Source organism: Tachypleus tridentatus, chromosome 10 (assembly GCF_004210375.1).
Source record: "Tachypleus tridentatus isolate NWPU-2018 chromosome 10, ASM421037v1, whole genome shotgun sequence".
NCBI lineage: Eukaryota > Metazoa > Arthropoda > Merostomata > Xiphosura > Limulidae > Tachypleus > Tachypleus tridentatus.
Window position 1 is genome coordinate 97611771 of NC_134834.1, and position 25066 is coordinate 97636836.

The 25066-nt window shown below is 34.5% G+C and overlaps 1 protein-coding gene across 1 annotated transcript; it reads right to left on the reverse strand.

The window, feature by feature from the left end:
* Positions 1–397: 397 nt before the first annotated feature.
* Positions 398–23248, reverse strand: LOC143228420 (glutamate receptor ionotropic, kainate 2-like). Its single transcript, XM_076459683.1, has 5 exons — positions 23028–23248; positions 22536–22765; positions 12863–13125; positions 10141–10316; positions 398–708 (listed from the first exon to the last, which is right to left on the reverse strand). Exons 1-5 carry the CDS (start codon positions 23104–23106, stop codon positions 398–400), a joined length of 1059 nt encoding a protein of 352 aa, XP_076315798.1. The 5' UTR covers positions 23107–23248.
* Positions 23249–25066: the final 1818 nt, after the last annotated feature.

Consider the following 25066-nt stretch of genomic DNA (forward strand, 5'->3'; position numbering starts at 1 on the left):
TATAACTTCATCCCCACAGTTAATTCTGATGGCAAAATCAAGTTTTGAAATTTTATTCCAAATGCCTTTATCAACCCCTCGTAATTATTAATTACCTCCTCTGACCTACGTTTCTCTACATCATTAGCCCCTACATGCGCCACAAAAACTGCATCTCTGCTAGCACCCTTTATTATATCTGCTTCTCTGTCAGTTACATCTTCTGCCTATGCCCCTTGGTAGCCTAATATTATTTTCTCCCTGTTTACCCTACAGACTGTCTTATCGAGGAATCACCTTTAACTATAGTCTCTTTATCATCCACATTTTGTTTTTATTTTTCTTCCCTCGTCTCAAGAAGGTTTGAAGTTTTTCAATATAACAGGATTATTGTAACTAAATTCACCACTTTTAGTCCTTATAGTGCTCTTCTAACTCCTTGAAAGTCATTGTTAACTGGTGTATCTCGTAAATATAAAAGTTTAAGCTCATCCTGAAATCCTGCTGCCGTTTTCCACAATTTACACTTATCTTTATCTATTTCCTCTACTTTAATTATAATAACCTCCACCTTTTCCAACCTATAAACACTACATAAATGTTGTACATCTTTATTAATAGCTTCTTCAAAAACTACATGCTTGTCCTGAGTTCCCAGATAAAACCCATTAATTGCATCCATTACACATAACAAACTGTGAACGTTTAACCATTGTATTTTGTTATAGCCTGAAAATAAATACTTAATATATATTGTTAACATTGTTACTGTTAAGCCAAACATTTAAGAACCAATATTATTTTTATCACTACTTTAATTTCACACTAAAGTTTATCTGTAATTATATAGAACTTCGAAACTTAATAATTTATTATAACTAACAATACATGTAACGTTAACAATAAAATACATTTAGCCTTATTTACAACCTATCCTGTAAGTTATAACAGCATAAACTGAGTTACTAAGGCTGCTTTAGTACTGTGTTGCACGATTGATTTATATCCAATACAATATGATTCCTGATTTAATCTGTAACTGTATTTACATTCTTTGCACATTCAAAGATCTTGATAAGAAGTATAATAAATAAATGTAACATAAAATCCTGACTAGAGTGGTATTTGAACACGAGATTCCCACGTGATGGTCGAGCGCTTCAACCACTGCACAGCTGTTGTATTTAAATATTAACAGATAATCTAAGTACCAAATGTAAACTATCGTTTTATTGTGCTTTTCCTTATATTGTTATATCTAACTCTGAGCATGATGATTTAATCATCTAAAATAATTATTGAAATATCCATTTCACTTGAGACAAACCACTGAGCCCATTTGAAGGTTACCGACCAAAGGAGCGTTACTAAACTGGATATTATAAACGTTAGATATATTATTGATTTAATCTATAACTTCCCAAATATTATATTGTAAATATAATAATAATAAATTAACAAGGGCTGAATTTAAGAATTGTTTTTATTATTTACCGGGTAATTTAGTGTATACTATGGAACAGCCGAGATGTACCAATAGGCTCTATGTTGTCCCATAAAATTATATGTTAAGATTTAAACTCGATTGTGATTTGAACACGAGATTTCCACATGACTGTCGAGCGCTATAACCACTGACACTCAGAATTTATAATTGAATCCGTCAAGTAAACTATCATATTATTGGTTTTTTCTAATAATATAATATATTACTCTAAACATTATGAAAAACAGCGGTAAGTCTATGGATTTACAACGCTAAAATCAGGGGTTCAATTCTCCTCGGTGGGCTCAGCAGATTGCCCGATGTAGCTTTGCTATAAGAAGAACGTAAAACCAAGAGTGGTTTACATAGATGTTGCACGAGGTTGTCATTCGCATTGAATACTATTTTGTTACACAACCTTAACGTGTTTATTAAGGTTGTACTTTAACTGAATTTATTTCAAGTAAAGTAATATAAATAACAGCTAAATATTATATTTGAAACTTACAACGATATATATTTTTAAGATTATAATTAATGTTACTTTAGAAAAACAACAGTCGTGGCCTACATCACATGCTCTCAATGGTATTTTACTAAAGATTGTGACAGAAATCATTATTGCAAAATTTTCTATTACGATTATCCACGTATATTCAGTAATAGTGCGTTAGTAAAAATAATATATAAAAGTTCCACACAAATATAAACAAAGAAGTAAATATTACGATACATTTCATGTTCCTATTCTCAAAATACTGCTATTTGTTAAAATATGTTTTTTTCAGTATACGGAATGGCCCAAAATTATCTTTCCTATTCTAAAATTTAATAATCAAATAAACTAAGGAAATAAAACAATAAAGTATTCAACATCTTACAGTCCAATTGAACAGTTCATTCTCATGTTTTCCTTTTCCACGCTAATTGATTGTGTTACCACGTTAAAAAAGGAAGAAGAGGTTCAATGGCTTGCAGAGACCACGTCAGTCGCTGTAGCGCACAGTAATAACATACACCAGTAAAAGAATGAAGTATGGGATACATTAATGATATTTCGCACCTACAGCAAGACATCAGGACAACGAACGACATCGCCACTGTAATCGTAGACCTAACAGTGAATGTGAAATGAAATCAAATATCGGTTAGGCTTACCAAAAGCTATTAATGGTGCATGCGTACAATTCTATTAACTTGTTAATAAAATGTTTCATTTGGTGGTACAAGATGTTAAGGACTGCAGGTTGTAATTCCTTCGCTATATAGTTATTACATTTTAAAATACCAAAGATAATTTGGTATTGCCCTGTATTTTATATCCATCTTTTTTGCAATGACGTACGTAGTATCACTGACTGTAATAAGGACAAGAGTAAAAAAAACATATAATGGAAAACAAGTCAATCGGAAAAAGAGAAAAATGTAAAAAAAGCAAAAAAATGACACAAACAGGTAAAAAAGTCATGATTTAAGAATGGTATAACATAAATTATGAAATAAGCATTTTACTTTTTTATTATCAAATAGATAGGCTTAGCTCAGCTGTTATTCATACTGTTTTAGAAAAGTTTTTTGTTTACTTGTTTGTGTAATTTTCTTTGTCTTTTATTTTCCGATTGACTTTTTACCCTTATCTTTATTACCTAGAATCACTTATTGTAACAATGAATACCACAGTGAAAGGAATATATTTAGACACAGTATTTTTGTACAGTTATTTTTTAGTATTGGTTCAGAATTTGAGGTTTATACTAGATGGATTTACAGTGGTGAAAAATTTATTCCACCACTCAATTTCTTTGAAAGAGACATCTGTTTCGAGGCCCTGATGCATGAAGATGGAAATATTTTCATTCATGATAAAGTATTATATAGTTATTAAACCAGCAACTTAATAGGATATGTGGGTAGTGCTTCGGCTGTTTATTGATTATATATATAGATTCTTACTGAAAGCCCGATGAGAGGGCCATTTGTTATAACATGTATGTAATACTATCACTGGCAGGTTTTACGAGTCAACTCGAAGGTACAAAGTAGTCAATGTTTCTTTGAGTGAAGGACTTTTAACAAGGCAGGTTACTAGAAGAATAAAATTTAATCAGTATACTGTGAGTTACTAAATGAAGGGATATACAGAAACTATGTGGAGTAGCAGAAGGGAAGGAGAAGAAATAACAACAGTTGAAGATAGTCTTCTGAAACGTATAACACTGCAGAATGAGAAATAAAGCCTTTACAACAGTTGAAGATAGTCTTCTGAAACGTATAACACTGCAGAATGAGAAATAAAGCCTTTACAACAGTTGAAGATAGTCTTCTGAAACGTATAACACTGCAGAATGAGAAATAAAGTCTTTACCACAGTTGAAGATAGTCTTCTGAAACGTATAACACTGCAGAATGAGAAATAAAGTCTTTACCACAGTTGAAGATAGTCTTCTGAAACGTATAACACTGCAGAATGAGAAATAAAGCCTTTACAACAGTTGAAGATAATCTTCTGAAACGTATAACACTGCAGAATGAGAAATAAAGTCTTTACCACAGTTGAAGATAGTCTTCTGAAACGTATAACACTGCAGAATGAGAAATAAAGTCTTTACCACAGTTGAAGATAGTCTTCTGAAACGTATAACACTGCAGAATGAGAAATAAAGCCTTTACAACAGTTGAAGATAATCTTCTGAAACGTATAACACTGCAGAATGAGAAATAAAGTCTTTACCACAGTTGAAGATAGTCTTCTGAAACGTATAACACTGCAGAATGAGAAATAAAGTCTTTACCACAGTTGAAGATAGTCTTCTGAAACGTATAACACTGCAGAATGAGAAATAAAGTCTTTACCACAGTTGAAGATAGTCTTCTGAAACGTATAACACTGCAGAATGAGAAATAAAGCCTTTACAACAGTTGAAGATAATCTTCTGAAACGTATAACACTGCAGAATGAGAAATAAAGCCTTTACAACAGTTGAAGATAATCTTCTGAAACGTATAACACTGCAGAATGAGAAATAAAGCCTTTACAACAGTTGAAGATAATCTTCTGAAACGTATAACACTGCAGAATGAGAAATAAAGCCTTTACAACAGTTGAAGATAGTCTTCTGAAACGTATAACACTGCAGAATGAGAAATAAAGCCTTTACAACAGTTGAAGATAATCTTCTGAAACGTATAACACTGCAGAATGAGAAATAAAGCCTTTACAACAGTTGAAGATAATCTTCTGAAACGTATAACACTGCAGAATGAGAAATAAAGCCTTTACCACAGTTGAAGATAGTCTTCTGAAACGTATAACACTGCAGAATGAGACGACTGTTGTCTGCACATTTCAAAACTGCACAGCAGAAAACTTCAGAAGTCATTTCACCGTGCACACCATTCGTTCTTTGTTTTCAGATTTTCTCCCAGCAAGACAACCAAAAACCAAGACAAGAACAAGATGAGGCTCAACAGGAACAAATAAGATGCTGGCTGGACTGAAGCAATGTGGAGCAAAGTGATCTTCTCAGGTTAATCAAAAATCAATTCTTGGGGAATTCTGTGCACTCCAGGATCTTCTTTATTTGTGGTCCAACGAAGACACCAACTTTGACCTCTGCCTCAGACAGCTTAGGGAAGAAGCTTCGAAGGTACTTTAAGACTGCAGACTCCTTATCAAGAGCTGTGACAAACTGTTTCATAAGGCCCAATTTTATGTGAAATGGTGGGAACAACACCTTCTGGAGGTCTACTAGTGGCTCACATTTGATATTGTGCCTCCCCATAGAGAACTCGATCGGTTGTGGCCAGTGCTTCCTGTTGTAGGGCGCTGCAGAGTCTCTGCTGTTCCAAAGGCAAAGATAACAGGGTAATTTGGTAAAGCCTCCTTGGAAACCCATCAGGTATGCAACCATTTTGAAGTCTCCGATAACCTCCCAGCCATACTCATCATACTTCAAGGTTTCTAGCAAGGTCTTAACATTGTTGTAATCCTCTTTGAGGTGCACCAAATGTGCCAGGGGAAGAGACGGATACTTATTCCCGTTATGGAGTAGCACAGCTTTGAGAAAATTCTTTTAAGTTCTACAACATTCTAGAAAGTTCTTGAAAATTCTTGTAAGTTCAAGAAGATTCTTTATCAGCTACTCAACACTGAATCTACCTGAATGTTCTGGAAAATGGGTAAATTTGAAAATTTTATTACCCAGGTCACAAAAGCAATGATTGAAGAGAAAAATAGGTCTTTTCCATTTACTTTAGGCATAAGCAATTGGGAAATAACACTTTCTGTCCAGGAACAAGAAAAAGTAAAATTTTTGTTACAGTGTTATGAAATGGCTGGGTTATTAAGTCCTGCTTTTTCTTCAGTTTTTACTAATGAAGACTCAAGCAATATTCATCTTGAATATTTGATAGATGAAAACAAAGTTGAACAAGACAACTTTATAAATGCTGAGCTCATTAAAATAAAATTGGGAAGTTTAAAGAATGATAAGTCCCCTGGGCCAGATAATATTTCCCTAAGGGTTTAAAAGTAGGTCAAGGATTGGATATGTGAGCCACTTGTAAGAATGGATTGTAAGTCCTTGAACAATAGACAAGTACTAGGAATTAGCTAATGCCACTCCTATCTTCAAGGCAGGTAACAGAAGTTGTCCCAGTAATTATAGGCCTATTAGTCTTACACCAGTTGTGGGACAAGTTCTGGAGACAAAGATACACTGTAATATCACATAACAAAATTTAGAATTTTATCAGATAGTAAATATGGTTTTATTATAGGAAATTCTTGCATTATTAATCTTTTGACGCACTTTAAAAATGTTACTGTATATGTAGATGAGGGCAAAAGTATGGATTTGGTTTATCTAGATTTTCAGAAAGCATTTGAATAAGTTCCACACAAAGGGCTTGTAAAGAAGCTTAACTCTACAGGTGTGGAGAAAAATCTAACTAATTGGATAGAAAAGTGACTTGATGGAAAAAACAACAACATAGGGTTGTTATAAACGGAGTTCAGTCAAACCAGATTAATGTTGCAAGTGGTATATCTCAAGGCTAAATCTTAGAACCATTGCTCTTAATGATTTAACATTAGTGACATATATAGAGAAATGGTCAATAAGTTACTTAAATTCGCTGATTGTAAAGGTCTTGGATGTTGCTGGCTGTGAAGAGGATGCTGATGTTTTACAAAAGGATTTGGATTATTTAATGAATTGGGAAAATAAATGTCAGATGGCTTTATTTATTACACATGCAAGATACTGCATGTGGGTTATCCTAATTCGAATTATAATTTGTATTGGAATAACTTTAACAGCGTCATAAAAGAAAAGGATCTTGAAGTAACGGTTGACCAGCTCTTACGTCATCCAAGTAGTGTGTTGTTGCTAGTGGTAGGACAAGGTTGACCAGCTCTTACGTCATCCAAGTAGTGTGTTGTTGTTAGTGGTAGGACAAGGTTGACCAGCTCTCACGCCATCCAGGTAGTGTGTTGTTGCTAGTGGTAGGACAAGGTTGACCAGCTCTTACGTCATCCAAGTAGTGTGTTGTTGCTAGTGGTAGGACAAGGTTGACCAGCTCTTACGTCATCCAAGTAGTGTGTTGTTGCTAGTGGTAGGACAAGGTTGACCAGCTCTTACGTCATCCAAGTAGTGTGTTGTTGCTAGTGGTAGGACAAGGTTGACCAGCTCTTACGTCATCCAAGTAGTGTGTTATTGCTAGTGGTAGGAACAAGGTTGACCAGCTCTTACGTCATCCAAGTAGTGTGTTGTTGCTAGTGGTAGGATAAGTAGCATTGTAGGTTGTATCTACAGAAATATTTAGTTCAATTCTAAAGAGGTTATAATTTTACTGTAGAGGTCATATGAAGATAAATTAAGATCCTTAAAATTGTTTTCTTTTGAAAAAAGAAGAGTTAGAAGGATTTTATTGAAGTGTTTAAGTTTGTAAAATGAAGTGATAGTGTTGATGTATCAACGTTTTAATACGAATTACGGAACTAGTGGACCAAAGCATAGACATAGGCAAAGTAGAAGTCGTCTTCTGTTGAGATAATTTTATTTTTCAAACAGGGTAGCTGACCTATGGAATGAGTTGCCTTCGGATGTTGTAGAGGCAGTAAATTTGAGTGGGTTGGAAAAAAAACATGTTAAACACAAAGTAAACTTTATTGTAAAGAATATAAAAGTAATATGAATTTATCAGTACTGATAGTAAATAACTGGTATAAACACACACCCCACAACATCCAGTTCTTAGTAACCGTTTCTCAGAATACGGACCTTCAACAACGTTTAGCACGTCATCCAATTGGGATATTCAACTACCAGCGGTAAAACTACCAATTTAAAACGCTGAAATTCAGAGTTTGATTCTCCATGATGGACACAGCAAATGTCCCAAATGTGGCTTTAGTCTAAAACAAACGTTTAGCATAGTTTGAAACATAAATGAATCATAAGTACTCCATCTAGCAAGCTTTAGCAATTTCTTTTATGAACATTAGTACCGTTTATGAACTGTCCTGTATCAACTTTCATAGGTATTTTGAAAAACAATATACCAGGACACGGTTTGACAGGCATAATGATCATGTTTACTTACTTTAAAGAGTAAACATATTAGCTTGCGGCTTTTGACAAGGTATGGTGAAATTGCTTAAATGTTCATTTGTATGCCTTCAAATCACTTTATATTAAAGTATTCAAAAAGTTTTGTAACTTAAAGTTAATTTTACGGAATCGTTATGATAACAGAACACACTGAAGCCAGTAATTACCAGTTACACTATATTTTCACTTAGCAATTATATGCCTCTTATATTAGTTGTGGTGAAAGTTTTGGAACGTCTGATAAAAATCCTTTCAAAAGTCATTAAGCAAAGTTTAGAATTTTATTGGATTTTCAACAAGGTTTCTCTAAAGGAAAACCTTGTCTTACAAAGTAATTTATTGATCCTTTCTTCAACTATGTGACTGACGTAAGTAAAACAAAGTTCCACTTGTGACATTAATCCAGTTTGGCTGAACTCCATTTATAACAACCATCTGCTTTTTTTTTCCCATCCAGTTGCTCTCCCGTCCGTAAACTTTACAAGTCTTTCATGTAATAGTCATGTAAAGAGCTTTCTGAAAATCCATATACACCATAGCTACAACTTTACCCTTACCTGTATAAACAGTGGCCTTTTCCTATCTTTGTATTTCATGCTATTTTAAGTCTGAGGTGTTGTAAATATATTCTGAAAAATTAATATTAGAATATAATGGAGAGGGTCAACTCAAGCTTCTGTTGAATAGGTTTAATTATATACATCCAGATGTAAAAAGTAGAGCTGTTGTTAACTGTAAATATACAGTTTGGAAACTTAATCACCACATCAGTGTGGGGTCACTGCATATTTCAAAAACAAATAATAGCTATTATATGATGGTACTTAGACGACAATAACTATTCATCCTCCAAAGAATAATTATCCATATAACTTTTGGATTTTGTTATTCGCAAATATGTAAATGGCAACCTCTATCATATAAAACTATAAACAAACAAATCCACACTGGGCTATCTGCGGTGTCCAGCACGAGGACCAAACCCTGCATTTTTGTTTTGTAAATCCATAAGCTTACTGACGTGGTGTACTAATCGATTAATTACCTTATCATATATTCTACTTGCAAATACTAATACTGTTGTTCTGTAATGGTGAAGTGATACTCAACAGATTTGTATAACTGTTGTTAAGTAGTGAAGTGATACTCAACAGATGTGTATAACTGTTATTAAGTAGTGAAGTGATATTCAACAGATTTGTATAACTGTTGTTAAGTAGTTAAGTGATATTCAACAGATTTGTATAACTGTTGTTGAGTAGTTAAGTGATATTCAACAGATTTGTATAAGTGTTGTTAAGTAGTGAAGTGATATTCAACATTTGTATAACTGTTATGCTGTAGTGAAGTGATATTCAACAGATTTTTATGACTGTTGTTAAGTAATGAAGTGATATTCAACAGATTTTTATAATTGTTGTTAAGCAGTGAAGTGATATTCAACAGATTTTATAATTGTTGTTAAGCAGTGAAGTGATATTCAACAGATTTTATAATTGTTGTTAAGCAGTGAAGTGATATTCAACAGATTTTATAATTGTTGTTAAGCAGTGAAGTGATATTCAACAGATTTTATAATTGTTGTTAAGCAGTGAAGTGATATTCAACAGATTTTTTATAATTGTTGTTAAGCAGTGAAGTGATATTCAACAGATTTTATAATTGTTGTTAAGTTGTGAAGTGCTATTCAACAGATTTTATAATTGTTGTCAAGCAGTGAAGTGATATTCAACAGATTTTATAATTGTTGTTAAGTGGTGAAGTGAAGCATAGCTGTTGTTTGCCGTATTTCATTTATCACCTTATTTGCACAGATGCATTCTTTTAGCTGAGCAGTGACATTAAACGTAAGATTAGGCAAGTTTACAGAAAACTGTCGTATTTCTATGAGTGTAATATTTCAAGCTTACTTTTGATAATAATAAACGTCAGTATTCTGTAAAGTTTAATAAATTACCACTGAAAATTATTGGTCTCTTTAGTTTTGGCAACATGTTTCTTATTTAATATCAGATCAATTATGACTTCAAGAAAAAAAGCAGAAAATCCCTAATATGTAACCAGCTCCTAAAATGATGAAGGCTCCTTGCATGTCCGTTACAGAGACCGGAGCAGGAACTTTTGTGTCAGCTGGTAGCGTTGCTTCCTTGTTGGAAAAAAACGACTTGATAGTATTTTTTATCCAAAATCTGTTTTTCCAGAACTCTACCAATCCAGCTTCCATGCATTTAAAGACACTGTTTATAATAAAATAAATAATTTAGGTATTCACAATGAACATACCTTATACGTAATTCCAAATACAACTTTCGAAAACCATATTAATTCATTGAATATTGTAACATCTTTGTTTACTAGAAGATAGTTCAGATCACTGCGGAATTTTTTTTATGAATATTAATACATTTAAACGTTTTTCCCGCGTCATATCTGCTCCTAAATCCTACACTTAATAAGATGAAATTCTCAATACCCGCGGCTGTAATTAGATCTCAAATCTCTCAGGAGATGGGTCTAGAAGCTAAAAATTTGTATCCGAAAAAAACAACCAAAAAACGAAATGCATATTATGATCCGTTAGGCTGCGGCTACCAATATTGTTTCAATTCTAAGGTCGAACTTAAACATTTTATTAACAACTTAGTAAAGGATAAACGTTGCGACAACTTTCTGGATAATTTCAACTTGTGATATTTTCTCGTCACTGAATAACGAGAAACACTGGTTGTGAATTAATGGTCAGAGGACTTTAACACTAAATTTGGGTTTTGATACGTGTAGCTTTGCACAAAATTCAAAACAAACAAAGAATACATTCCTGATCTCAAGAAAAAGCCTTACAAGTCGGCGTCCTTTGGTATTATGCACATATTTGTTGAGTACGTCAACTATTGTGATACGGCTTGATGGATTACATATATTTGTTGAGTACGTTAACTACTATGATACGGCTTGATGGATTACATATATTTGTTGAGTACGTTAACTACTGTGATACGGCTTGATGGATTACATATATTTGTTGAGTACGTTAACTACTATGATACGGCTTGATGGATTACATATATTTGTTGAGTACGTTAACTACTGTGATACGGCTTGATGAATTGCATATATTTGTTGAGTACGTTAACTACTGTGATACGGCTTGATGAATTACATATATTTGTTGAGTACGTTAACTACTGTGATACGGCTTGATGAATTACATATATTTGTTGAGTACGTTAACTACTGTGATACGGCTTGATGAATTACATATATTTGTTGAGTACGTTAACTACTGTGATACGGCTTGATGAATTACATATATTTGTTGAGTACGTTAACTACTGTGATACGGCTTGATGAATTACATATATTTGTTGAGTACGTTAACTACTGTGATACGGCTTGATGAATTACATATATTTGTTGAGTACGTTAACTACTGTGATATGGCTTGATGAATTACATATATTTGTTGAGTTCGTTAACTACTGTGATACGGCTTGATGGATTACATATATTTGTTGAGTACGTTAACTACTGTGATACGGCTTGATGAATTACATATATTTGTTGAGTACGTTAACTACTGTGATACGGCTTGATGAATTACATATATTTGTTGAGTACGTTAACTACTGTGATACGGCTTGATGAATTACATATATTTGTTGAGTACGTTAACTACTGTGATATGGCTTGATGAATTACATATATTTGTTGAGTTCGTTAACTACTGTGATACGGCTTGATGGATTACATATATTTGTTGAGTACGTTAACTACTGTGATATGGCTTGATGGATTATCAGATGTAGAAACAGTTTTTTGCATTTATTTTAATAAGCTGAGATGCTATCATTTAAAAACAGATTGCTTAAGATTGTTACATTATTATTGTAATATTTCTCCAGATTGTTTGTCTGTTTTTGAATTTCGCACAAAGCTACACGAGGGCTATCTGCTCTAGCCGTCCCTAATTTAGCAGTGTAAGACTAGAGGGAAGGCAGCTAGTCATCACCACCCCATTCTTGGGCTACTATTTTTCAACGAATAAATATTTTTCACATACTAATATAACGCCCCCACGGCTAAAAAGACCAGCATGTTTGGTGCGACGGGGATTCGAACCCGCGCCCCTCAGATTACGAGTCGAGCGCCTTAACCACATGGCTAAGCCGGGCCGATTCTCTATAAATAAATACACTGTGTGAGTGTGTGTGTTACTTAACGCTTGAAAAAAGTATTTTAATATATTAAAATAAATTTTCAGTCAAACGTTTCTACAACTAACGTGGACAACAAATGAACAATTTAAGATGAAGTTACTAATGAAAAACCGGATACACACCCACACACAAGTTTCTAGCAAGAAATATCTTTCAAATGGACATTAGACGTTTTAAAAGGTTGACACTTACAATCGTTAGCCCAACTCAGAACAGAATGAAATTAATCCCTGGATAAACGAACATGAAAAACGAAGAAATGAAGTTTATGAGGTATCTCACTTTCTTAAAAGGTATAAGACCGTATAGTAACGTGTAACTGAAGATCATTCTTATACAACTTGTGTGGGTGAACGTGTGGCTCACGTATTCTTGTACAAGAGTTTGTGTTTTTTATGGCTATTTCTTTCGAATACTAATGATAAAATTATACTGAACAAAGTCCTTGGTAGTTCCGTGACACTTTGATTGTTATTATTTGATCTCACATAATTGATTAACTGATAACAATCCTTCTGAGATTTGGATTTTCTGAATAAACATTTAACAGTTGAAATACAACTTACAACACATCTAGCAGTTCTTTCATCGGAGATCCAGTTGGTATTGCTATGGCATAGTAAGCAGAAAAGAACTGGTCGGTGGAGAAGCGGAAGCGACTTATACCGAGAGCTGCCACTTCAGCTTCCATCGGGGCTTTAGTGAAAACAAGTGCGTAATTACGATAAATCGTTTCATTAACTCCTTGTTGAATAGAACGAACGACGGAATTTTTGGGGTCTGCTTTCATGGCCTGTCCAATATTAAAGAGGTAACCTTGGGTAGCATCCTATAATAGAGAACAATGAAGGTTAGAGCAAACAATAGAAAGCTATCAACATCCTTCGGTAGAGAATAAAAATGGTTAGAGGAAGCATTATAAAACTATGAACATCCTGTAATAGAGAACAATAAGGGTTGGAGCAAACTATTTAAAATTATCTCCTTGAAAGTAGTTTTGTTAACCTTGTTACCCATCAGTAAAATACGATATAAAGTATTCGAGATATATATGTTACCCACCAGTAAAATAGAACAGAGAAACCAAGTTAACAATATTATCATCAGTAAAATATAACCTCGTTACCTACCAGTAAAACATGATATAATAACTACAATCAGCCTTGTTACCCATTAATAAAATATTATATAATAGACTGAAGTAGCACTGTTACCCATCAGTAAAACATGATATAACTACAATCAGACTTGTTACCCATTAATAAAATATTATATAATAGACTGAAGTAGCACTGTTACCCATCAGTAAAACATGATATAATAACCCGAGTTAGCTTTATTACCCATCAGTAAAATATCATATAAAAACTCGAGTTAATCTTTTTACTACTAGTAAAATGTGATGTAATAACTCGATTTTTCTTTGTTACTCAACAATAAAATAGGATACGATAAAATATGTTATAATAACACACACCACAAGTATTCCTTTTCTGAAACCTGTTAGGAAAGTGATTCTATTAGGACAGGATAGATTAACTACAAAACTGCAAATACGTTTATTATATTTAGAGAGATTAAACTATTGCTAAAGAGAATTTGCTGGTATTGAGGTTGTTAGTTCTCGTGATGTATTTGTTAAAAGCTCTACTGTCCACGGTACTAGCTGAGGGTACTCTTTAAGATGTATTTGTTAAAAGCTGGTACTAGCTGAGGGTACTCTTTAAGATGTATTTGTTTAAAGCTAGTACTAGCTGAGGGCACTCTTTAAGATGTATTTGTTAAAAGCTGGTACTAGCTGAGGGTACTCTTTAAGATGTATTTGTTAAAATCTGGTACTAGCTGAGGGTACTCTTTAAGATGTATTTGTTAAAAGCTGGTACTAGCTGAGGGTACTCTTTAAGATGTATTTGTTAAAAGCTGGTACTAGCTGAGGGTACTCTTTAAGATGTATTTGTTAAAAGCTCCACTGTCCACGGTAGTAGCTGAGGGTACTCTTTAAGAAAACAAAAACTTGTATAAAGGACAATGTTACATAATCATATTTAGTTCACTTCTAAATTTAGATTATCATTTAAACCAGTCTTAGGATATTTGAAATTGTAATACGTAACAGTATGTATAATTAAAAAAAACTTAACCAAGACGTACCACTGTCAGATGAAAACATTTAGTTAATGTTCTTTCCACATTCTTACGTTCGAGACTTGACGTAATATATTACCAAATTATTGTTATATCTTATTCAGGGCGCTTTGGTTTAAAGGTGAATTTTACAGAAAAAAGAAAACTTTGCAATCAAAAGAACTACTCATACTGATTAATTTTGCAGATTCATATTTTTTATAAAAAATATGTGCTAATAAATGAAACATAAACTTGGTGCAGAAAGAACCCTTTCCGAGCGGTAATCCAAACGTTTTAGTTTTTATGTATGCCGCTAGGAAAAGTACTGTGACGTAACAGTTGCCTAACAAACCGCCAACGCCAGCGCGTTGAATGTAAATAAACATGACCAGTGCATACGGAGAAACAGAGGCGGAGTCTGTTTTGACTTTGTGTTCTTAACAGTGTTGAGTAGCACCATATCAATTCAAACCTACTCTGAACGAACCTAGAACAGTTACTTTTGACACAGATATGACAAGTTCTAGTGATGAGGACAGTTCCACGAGCGAGAGTAGCGGAACTGTGAGTGATACTGATAGCGCCCAGGCCAGTTGCGAGTCGGTCATACCTCCAGTGGAAGAATGGTAAGCCTAAATCACGACAACATAGATGGTCTGTATTATTTCATGTGCAATTTTAAGCATCTTCCACAATCATTGTACCGGGTATTTATGACTCGTAACAAGATGGTGAGAACGATCCTGTCTACTGCCGATGGCTTTTTCAGTCTCAACCTGCCTGGCTTGAAACTCACGGAATCCAAAACAGTGAAATCCGACACAAAATATGAGCGTTTAAAGTGATCTTGACAAAGTTTTGCATGGTGTGAAGGTGTCCAGTTCTTCCTATTGACCATCCGCACCCACTGTCGCCACCTTGCCAGTTCCTTCTCCTTGCACGGAAACGAAAAGAAGCTTTTGCCCCATGCCGAACCGTTTTTACAACCATAAGCAATGCAGTAAACCATGTTATCACAAAATAAACATTAAGTAGCAATATCAAGACAAAAATAGTCTCACAAAGTATGTAATCCGAAAAAAGCATTGATAGATTTACATAAAACACCAGCACTGAAAGGAACAAAATGGTCGGCGCGCAACGAAGCGTATTTGGCAACTATTACGTCATAGTTGTAAAACGTCACGGAAACAGCCGAACGACCGAGAGGAACTTGAGTTCGAGGACTCGCATATTTTGTTTCATTTTTACTCAAAAACTAAAGTGTTTAAAAATATGGCAACCACACAGGAATTATACCTAACCAAAGTACAGTTTCTAAGGTAATTATTAAATTTGTTGAAAATTCACCTTTAAATGAAATTTGAAAAACAGGTAACAAAATCGCCAAGCTTTATTTCGAGTCGAGCTAGCACTCTTCCTCAGATCATACAACATGGAACAACAGCTCAGAACGCCATCTTCTCGAAATAAACAAAAATATATAACTTGGTAATTTTGTAGCCCATTCTTTAATTTATGTATCTTTGTCGTCTATGAAGTTATTATTTACTATCTTGATTTAAAAACAACCCTTATTTTGGGTTCTTTGATATGTCTCCGGGTTAATTAATATTGCACGTGTTTGTAAACCGACAATAAAATTACCACTTGTTGTCAACAAACACATAATACTCTTATTATCGGTTTACAAACACGTGCAATATTGCTGGTTAACAATGAGATTATTACGTGTTTTTAATCAACAATAAGACGATCACGTATTTTTAACCTACAATTACACTAACATGTGTTTGTTAACCAACAGTAAAATTAGCAAGTGTTTTCAATCAACAGTGATACTACCACGTGTTTTAATTTCCAATAAAACTTAGATTTTCAGCAGCCTTATTCCCTCTAAATGTTGATAAAGACCTTCCATGATTTTCGGTTTCACCTTGGTAGTGAAAACAAGATCGACAACCTACCATTAGAGTTGTAATGTATCTGATAAAGTAAGTTTGTTAAATCCCTCATTTAGTTTTATTTCTGCACGGTCTGGCACGTACACTTAGGTTATATATACTTTTATCAAGGAGCTGCTTTCTGCTCTTAATCTGGGACCACATACTCTGAATATCACGGAGTACTACTGCCTGTGAGTTAGCCACACATATGATATTAGCAGTACATTATAGTTGTGGTTTTTGCTTTCAGCAGTCCAGAAGAGAATACGCTTTATGGCTTCCAGCTCCACTATTATGTTGCATGCGGATAATTTGAAAGGTCCACCAGCCTCGTGCAGAGTGTTATTATTCCTTAAGATGATGAATGCCAAACCACAGTATATATTTTTAGGAACCATCTGTGGGTTTGATGGCAAGTGACTATCTACCATGTTTTTAAAAAGGTGTTGGCAGGAGTTTGAATAAGTTCAACAAACTCATCTCTCTACCGTAACTTGTACCCAACATGGATGTCGTTGAAGATGTCCATAGTAGCAGATAAATGCGCAGCTTTCCTGGAGTCACTATTAATTTTATACTTGACTGGTCGTGCTGGCATGTCGGCGTTTTAAGGAGCGTCACACATCTGATAAGACAGCAGCATAATATGATGAAATAATAAACCGCTTTAACATCAACAACAAGATATTGTGTGTGACCTCTGATAATATAGCTAGCATGAATAAGGCTTTCTGCCTGCCGGGCTTTGAACCACAAACACTATCTAGTGTGAGAGATGGTGATATTCATCTCTAGATAGTGACTTACAAGATGAACTCTTGGATGAATCCAAATCAGTGGAAAACTTATCCGAATTTATTCTTAAGCGTGATCCTTTCTCTTTCCACATATAGCTTGTTGTCAAGGGTGACACGAAAAAAAAACTGGAACACTGCTGGAAGTAATTTCCAAAGCATCAGCCATTATAACCTACATTAGACAATCAACACAAACAACTGAACTACTTTAGGGAGAGGACAGAGTTCAGTAGGTAACTCCAACAAGATGGAACTCGGAAATTAACACTTTTCAGACTAGTCACGAGCTTATTCATGTTTTGTGCAGAGCGTCTTTGTGTGCCATTTTTTTAAAACATTGATTTTGTAAGGAGGCTGACGCGTTGTTTTGTTTATAACTATGTTATTTATTATTATTACTGAATATGTACATGAAGACATCTAGTAAATGTTTAAAGTGTGGTATGTTGCAAAACGTTTTTCTATATGGAATAGAAACACACAGAATTTGCACATATATCGCATTTTACTTTTTTTTCCATATGGGCAGTACAAACTCTGGCAGGCTGTGGTAGGAAGTTTCTTTTTATTCTGTAGTTGAAATGAGCACAGAACTACGGTGCTTCATGTCACGAGACAGTCTTTCAGGGAGATCCTTTTATTGGACTCTCCATGTACCTTCAGATGAGAGATAATTTTGTGGGACTCTCCATGTACCTTCAGATGAGAGATCCTTTTGTGGGACTCTCCATGTACCTTCAGATGAGAGATCCTTTTGTGGGACTCTCCATGTACCTTCAGATGAGAGATCGTTTTGTGGAACTCTCCATGTACCTTCAGATGAGAGATCCTTTTGTGGGACTCTCCATGTACCTTCAGATGAGAGATCCTTTTGTTGGACTCTCCATGTACCTTCAGATGAGAGATCCTTTTGTGGGACTCTCCATGTACCTTCAGATGACGAACCGTTCCACTCTAGTCCCAGCGAGACTTCTTTCTCTTTGTCAGTAATCCATTCTCTTGTCACAGAAAGGAGGAAATGCTTATATTTTATTATTTTTTATTGATTTAGGACTTTGTAGGTTACATATGAATACAAAAGACCATAATTTATCAGATAAAGTATTACTTTTCTCCTGAGAATGGTGTAATAATTGTTCTGATATACTTGGTGCCACAATTCAAGATTGGAGAAAGAACTGAAAGAATAGTTTTATATATATATATATTTTACGCTCAACACTATAAATCTACATGTTTCAAATATAACCTGTGTCACTCTCACACACCATTCTCACTAGCAGGCCATATTTTACAATTTTTACAGAATTGCATGTTCGAAATCTTAATGTCCTTTCCATTGAATCATGCCCTTATTCAATGAGAACTGTTACTTTGACTTATATGGTATTCTGAATTTACTGAGGAAGTAATCCAACACTGGTTCAATTTTGAATAGCCTGCCTGAAGATTCATCCATTTTCTGATTATCATTGAAATGCCAAAATATTCAAATCTGTTTTGGCTCATCGTATGCTGTGCCTGGCATAGCCAGGTGGTTAAGGCACTCGACTTATAATCTGAGAGTAAGGGGTTCGCCCTTACAGCCGTGGGGGTGTTATAAAGTGACGATCAATCCCACTACTCGTTGATAAAATAGTAGCGCAAGAGTTAGCAGTGATGACTAGCTGCCTTCTCTCTGGTTTTACACTGCTAAATTATAGACAATTAGTGCAGATAGCCCTCATGTAGCTTTGCGCGAAATTCAAAACAAACAAACAAAATTATCGTATGCGAAAATACTGGACTAATACAAAGAGGGTCTATTCATCAATAATATTTCCAGTTATATTTCCTTGTCTGTCTCATTAGTAGAATTCCTAGTAGGCCTAGGAATTTCTTAATGTTTGAAGATGTAACTTCAGACCATTGAAGTCCTTTATATGACATTTTATGTTTCTTTGTAGTTTGTTTTTCCTGGCAAAACGTTTCAAACGAGTCTTCACCAAACATTGGACTTGTAAACAGCAGCAATAGTTTCAGGTTCAGATGGAGTTACAGTAACTCCTGGGTTTCCTCTAAGTATTTCCATGTTTGGTGGAATATCTATTTCTGACCAATTATCATTATCATAACAGAAAAACACTAATAGAAACATTTGTAGAACCATCATCACTTTCTGATTCAAAACCAGTTGAGAACACAATTTAACTTTAAGCATCTTTGTAGGTCTAACAACATCACTATAGCTAATTACTGTTAGAATGATCCACAAGCACATACACATCAGAATATTCAGCTTTCTTTGGAATATATGATAAATTGTCACCATATAGTTCAGTAATTATCTCATCTTCACTGAACACATTACATTTTCTGCGAGAATGGGTATTGTAAGGAAAAATCAGAAAAATAATAGTCGTTCGTAACAGCATAAAACGTGTCCGACTCCTTTCAAACTAAACGTTTTAACATTTTAGATGAAACACGAGTAAAGTCGTGACCTGTCCACAATGTGTTAAGATAATTAAGTCTTTATTGAATAATTCCCAGAAGAAATGGGATAAGCTATATACTGGTACATCAAACCTTACTTTTCATGATCGGACCGAACTTACGGATTTGATGACAACTGTGATACCTCTTGAAGAGGCAATATATTTCCTCCAAAGTCAGAACACTGTTATCTCCAGTTATGTAAGTCGTGTTAGGCTGATGACTCTGAATAACATCACACAGTCCAGATACACTTTCAATCTTGTCTCTGAACCGAAGAAATCTGATCATGCCTGGGTGACTCAGTACGAGCAATGAAGTGTCTTCTGCTGAGTTGTAACATTGGATTTAAACTTCACTGCGTTTCACTAGACTTATGCTCTATGGATAAAATCGAATTGTCCAGCAGTAAGAGGTTAAGAAAGTTTCCTTAACAAATAATCCTACAACAATGGTAGCAAAAGAGATTCATCTTACAACAGAAGTAAGTTCTTTAGTTTCTGTCTCCAAGATGTCAGCCATCTCGTCTTCAGAAGATACAGAAGAGGGCAACATCTTCCTTGATGGTCCTTGCATTCCTGAAGAAAACAACCATCTAGATGATTGGAAGATTCATGATAAACCTTCTTGCTCTGTCTCAACCAGCCAAACTATACCTGAGTGTTTTAGCATTCTCTGCCCCCGTTGAGTGTTTGATTAGCATCAGAGGTATTTAAGCACAAAGTTACACAATGTGCTCTATCCACCACGGGTATCAAAACCCAGTTTGTAACGTCGTAAGTCCTAAGTCATACCACTGTGCCGCTGGGGATAGCTCATGAATAAATTTCTATACCGTGCCGCTGGGGAGAGCTCATAAATACATTTCTATACTGTGCCGCTGGGGAGAGCTCATGAATACATTTCTATACTGTGCCGCTGGGGAGAGCTCATGAATACATTTCTATACTGTGCCGCTGGGGAGAGCTCATGAATACATTTCTATACTGTGCCGCTGGGGAGAGCTCATGAATACATTTCTATACTGTGCCGCTGGAGAGAGCTCATGAATACATTACTATACTGTGCCGCTGGGGAGAGCTCATGAATACATTTCTATACTGTGCCGCTGGGGAGACCTCATGAATACATTTCTATACTGTGCCGCTGGGGAGAGCTCATGAATACATTTCTATACTGTGCCGCTGGAGAGAGCTCATGAATACATTACTATACTGTGCCGCTGGGGAGAGCTCATGAATACATTACTATACTGTGCCGCTGGGGAGAGCTCATGAATACATTACTATACTGTGCCGCTGGGGAGAGCTCATGAATACATTACTATACCGTGCCGCTGGGGAGAGCTCATGAATACATTTCTATACCGTGCCGCTGGGGAGAGCTCATGAATACATTACTATACCGTGCCGCTGGGGAGAGCTCATGAATACATTTCTATACTGTGCCGCTGGGGAGAGCTCATGAATACATTTCTATACTGTGCCGCTGGGGAGAGCTCATGAATACATTTCTATACTGTGCTGATGGGGAGAGCTCATGAATACATTTCTATACTGTGCCGCTGGGGAGAGCTCATGAATACATTTCTATACCGTGCCGCTGGAGAGCTCATGAATACATTTCTATACTGTGCCGCTGGGAGAGCTCATGAATACATTTCTATACTGTGCCGCTGGGGAGAGCTCATGAATACATTACTATACTGTGCCGCTGGGGAGAGCTCATGAATACATTTCTATACTGTGCTGATGGGGAGAGCTCATGAATACATTTCTATACTGTGCCGCTGGGGAGAGCTCATGAATACATTTCTATATTGTGCCGCTGGGGAGAGCTCATGAATACATTTCTATACTGTGACGTTGGGGAGAGCTCATGAATACATTTCTATACATTACTATTCGTATTTTAATGCTTAGTTGTTGCTTTTTTACTGTGTTCGTTTTCGTATTTGTATTTGATCCATCACTACGTTCTACTAAAGAAAGATAAGTTTATTAACCTCTGACCTTTTAGTTGATAAACTTAATATTAAACTTGAGTCGTGTTTTAACCATGTTTCTCCAATGTTTGCATCAATAAGCTACGTGGGTGACGTGTAAGCGACCGAAAATAACACAGGTTATTTATTAAACATTTGCAGACTTCGAAATCATTATTTTCACTTTCAACTATAGGCGTAAATCGTAAAGTTGTCATAAAAATTTCTCTCTTTTCGTGTTTTGGGCGTAAAGTATCGAAATTTTCACATCCTACGTTTTACATGGGCTGTGTGAGAAAATCTTCTAAAGTATGTAATAGAGAATTAAAGTGTTGATAGAGAAACTTAAGTACTTCTTGTGTCGATTTACCGCCATTCAAACTGTGATGTATTTTCTATGTACTAAGCCTACATTTCCTGCAGCCGAGAGTACAGAGTAAAGTGAGTATCGTTATTAATTATATTACACATTTTTGTTGTTGAAGCTAGTGAACGTATATTATAAATCATTTCGTCACACATTAAGCAGCTTATACGAAAACGATTTTAATTTACTGATTAACTGAAATCATTAACGTGAAGATTGCACCAGAATTAGTCCAATAACATATGTTCCAACTTCACATTATCGTGGCTACATTTTTTGTACTATATCGGAAATGTTATGTACAGCATTGTTTACCGAATAATTCAAAAGAATCCGACCCTTTACAAAAGTATGAACAAATAAGATGTCCTATTTTACTGTAAAAGTCTGTTAATCAATCCAGTTAGGTCTATGTCTGCAATATATTTTCTGTCTAGTATCTTCTTACTATTGGAAAGCAGGTGATGAACCACTAAAGCATTATAACTTCTAATTCTCTCGTAATATATATTGTTACACAACTCAAACCAAGGATGATTTTACCGAAAGAATCTTCAATATAGAAGAGCCTTCCACTGTTCCAGCTTTGTATTCACCAACTTGGATTTTCTGAACCAAATCTGGAATGTTGTCTACAGCTTTGTTAAATCCAGGTACGTTGATAAAGGATGTCAGTGTTCCGCTGAAACCTGCCATAATAATAATGGCAAATGCCCAAAACGCCGATACGACCATACGAACAGTACCTTTTTGTGGAATATGTTCTGCTCCACCTGAGACAAGAATCGACATCAAAATAAATATATTACATTAGAAAATATATTTAAGGTGAGCGTATGGTACTGCGAAAACAGCAGTAAGTTTTAATATTTACATAAAATAAATATATGACACTATAAAAGTTCAATACATTTTAAAATTTAGTACCTTACTAATGAATATTTTCATTAATGCTAATTTGATTTGAATGAAACTTTAAAAATGGTGTTGTTTTTTTAAAGAGGAAAAGGTAACAAAATTGCGCAAAAATCAAACCTTGTTGTGTTAAAGCCCCGAAGAAATACCAAATTGTCTGGCTAACTGTCCAGTTTTCTGACTGTGGAACAAAGCTCATTTTTGTTAGAAGACTCAGTATAACGGCCGTAACAATGACACTTACCAAGATAGCTATCCAAACCTATGAAAATAATATGCCTTGATTATTGTTGCATATAATGTCCCATCAAAAATATCCGTACGCACCTTTACCATGTGAAGCAATCATCAACTTAGCATTCGTATAAAGATACTCAGTGAGTCAAAATTAGATTAAACGTCTATTAACGATATTTCAACATTAGTAGGTAATGTTTTGATCAAAATAGATAACGTACGATAATTACGACTGAAGACAAGCGACTATAGTTAATTTTATTCTAAATGTGTTTGGATCCTATAGACGAAAGTTTTGAACGTAGACTGTATTATATCATTAATTGATTCTCTTCGATATTTTTACATTTTACTCTCATTATCCTAGGATATAATTCACGTCGTTCAAAAATCTCCAGAAATTTATTGCGTTTTTATGATCTTCATCAAGTCATTTATACGTTTGTTGTTAAAGATAAAAAGTATTGAATGAGCTATTCATGCTTCGCTTACTACAAGGATTGAACCCTAAAATTTAACTTTAAGGTAGTTGCATATTTTACACTCGTTTGAAATAAATAAAAGTTACTTTACTTTGTAATAAAATTATACATCCTCTTAGCCCTTCAAAGGACATGACTTTACTGTTTCAAAATGGTGTTTTAACTTACTGAAAGTAACAGAAAAATAAGCTTTACTGTCTCAAAATGGTGTTCAAAACTTACTTAAAATAACAGAAAAATAAGCTTTACTGTCTCAAAATGGTGTTCTAAACTTACTGAAAGTAACAGAAAAATAAGCTTTACTGTCTCAAAATGGTGTTCTAAACTTACTGAAAGTAACAGAAAAATAAGCTTTACTGTTTCAAAATGGTGTTCTAAACTTACTGAAAGTAACAGAAAAATAAGCTTTACTGTCTCAAAATGGTGTTCTAAACTTACTGAAAGTAACAGAAAATAAGCTTTACTGTCTCAAAATGGTGTTCTAAACTTACTGAAAGTAACAGAAAAATAAGCTTTACTGTTTCAAAATGGTGTTCTAAACTTACTGAAAGTAACAGAAAAATAAGCTTTACTGTTTCAAAATGGTGTTCTAAACTTACTGAAAGTAACAGAAAAATAAGCTTTACTGTTTCAAAATGGTGTTCTAAACTTACTGAAAGTAACAGAAAAATAAGCTTTACTGTTTCAAAATGGTGTTCAAAACTTACTGAAAGTAACAGAAAAATAAGCTTTACTGTCTCAAAATGGTGTTCTAAACTTACTGAAAGTAACAGAAAAATAAGCTTTACTGTCTCAAAATGGTGTTCTAAACTTACTGAATGTAACAGAAAAATAAGCTTTACTGTCTCAAAATGGTGTTCTAAACTTACTGAAAGTAACAGAAAAATAAGCTTTACTGTTTCAAAATGGTGTTCAAAACTTACTGAAAGTAACAGAAAAATAAGCTTTACTGTCTCAAAATGGTGTTCTAAACTTACTGAAAGTAACAGAAAAATAAGCTTTACTGTCTCAAAATGGTGTTCTAAACTTACTGAAAGTAACAGAAAAATAAGCTTTACTGTCTCAAAATGGTGTTCTAAACTTACTGAAAGTAACAGAAAAATAAGCTTTACTGCTTCAAAATGGTGTTCTAAACTTACTGAAAGTAACAGAAAAATAAGCTTTACTGTCTCAAAATGGTGTTCTAAACTTACTGAAAGTAACAGAAAAATAAGCTTTACTGTCTCAAAATGGTGTTCTAAACTTACTGAAAGTAACAGAAAATAAGCTTTACTGTCTCAAAATGGTGTTCTAAACTTACTGAAAGTAACAGAAAAATAAGCTTTACTGTTTCAAAATGGTGTTCTAAACTTACTAAAAGTAACAGAAAAATAAGCTTTACTGTTTCAAAATGGTGTTCTAAACTTACTGAAAGTAACAGAAAAATAAGCTTTACTGTCT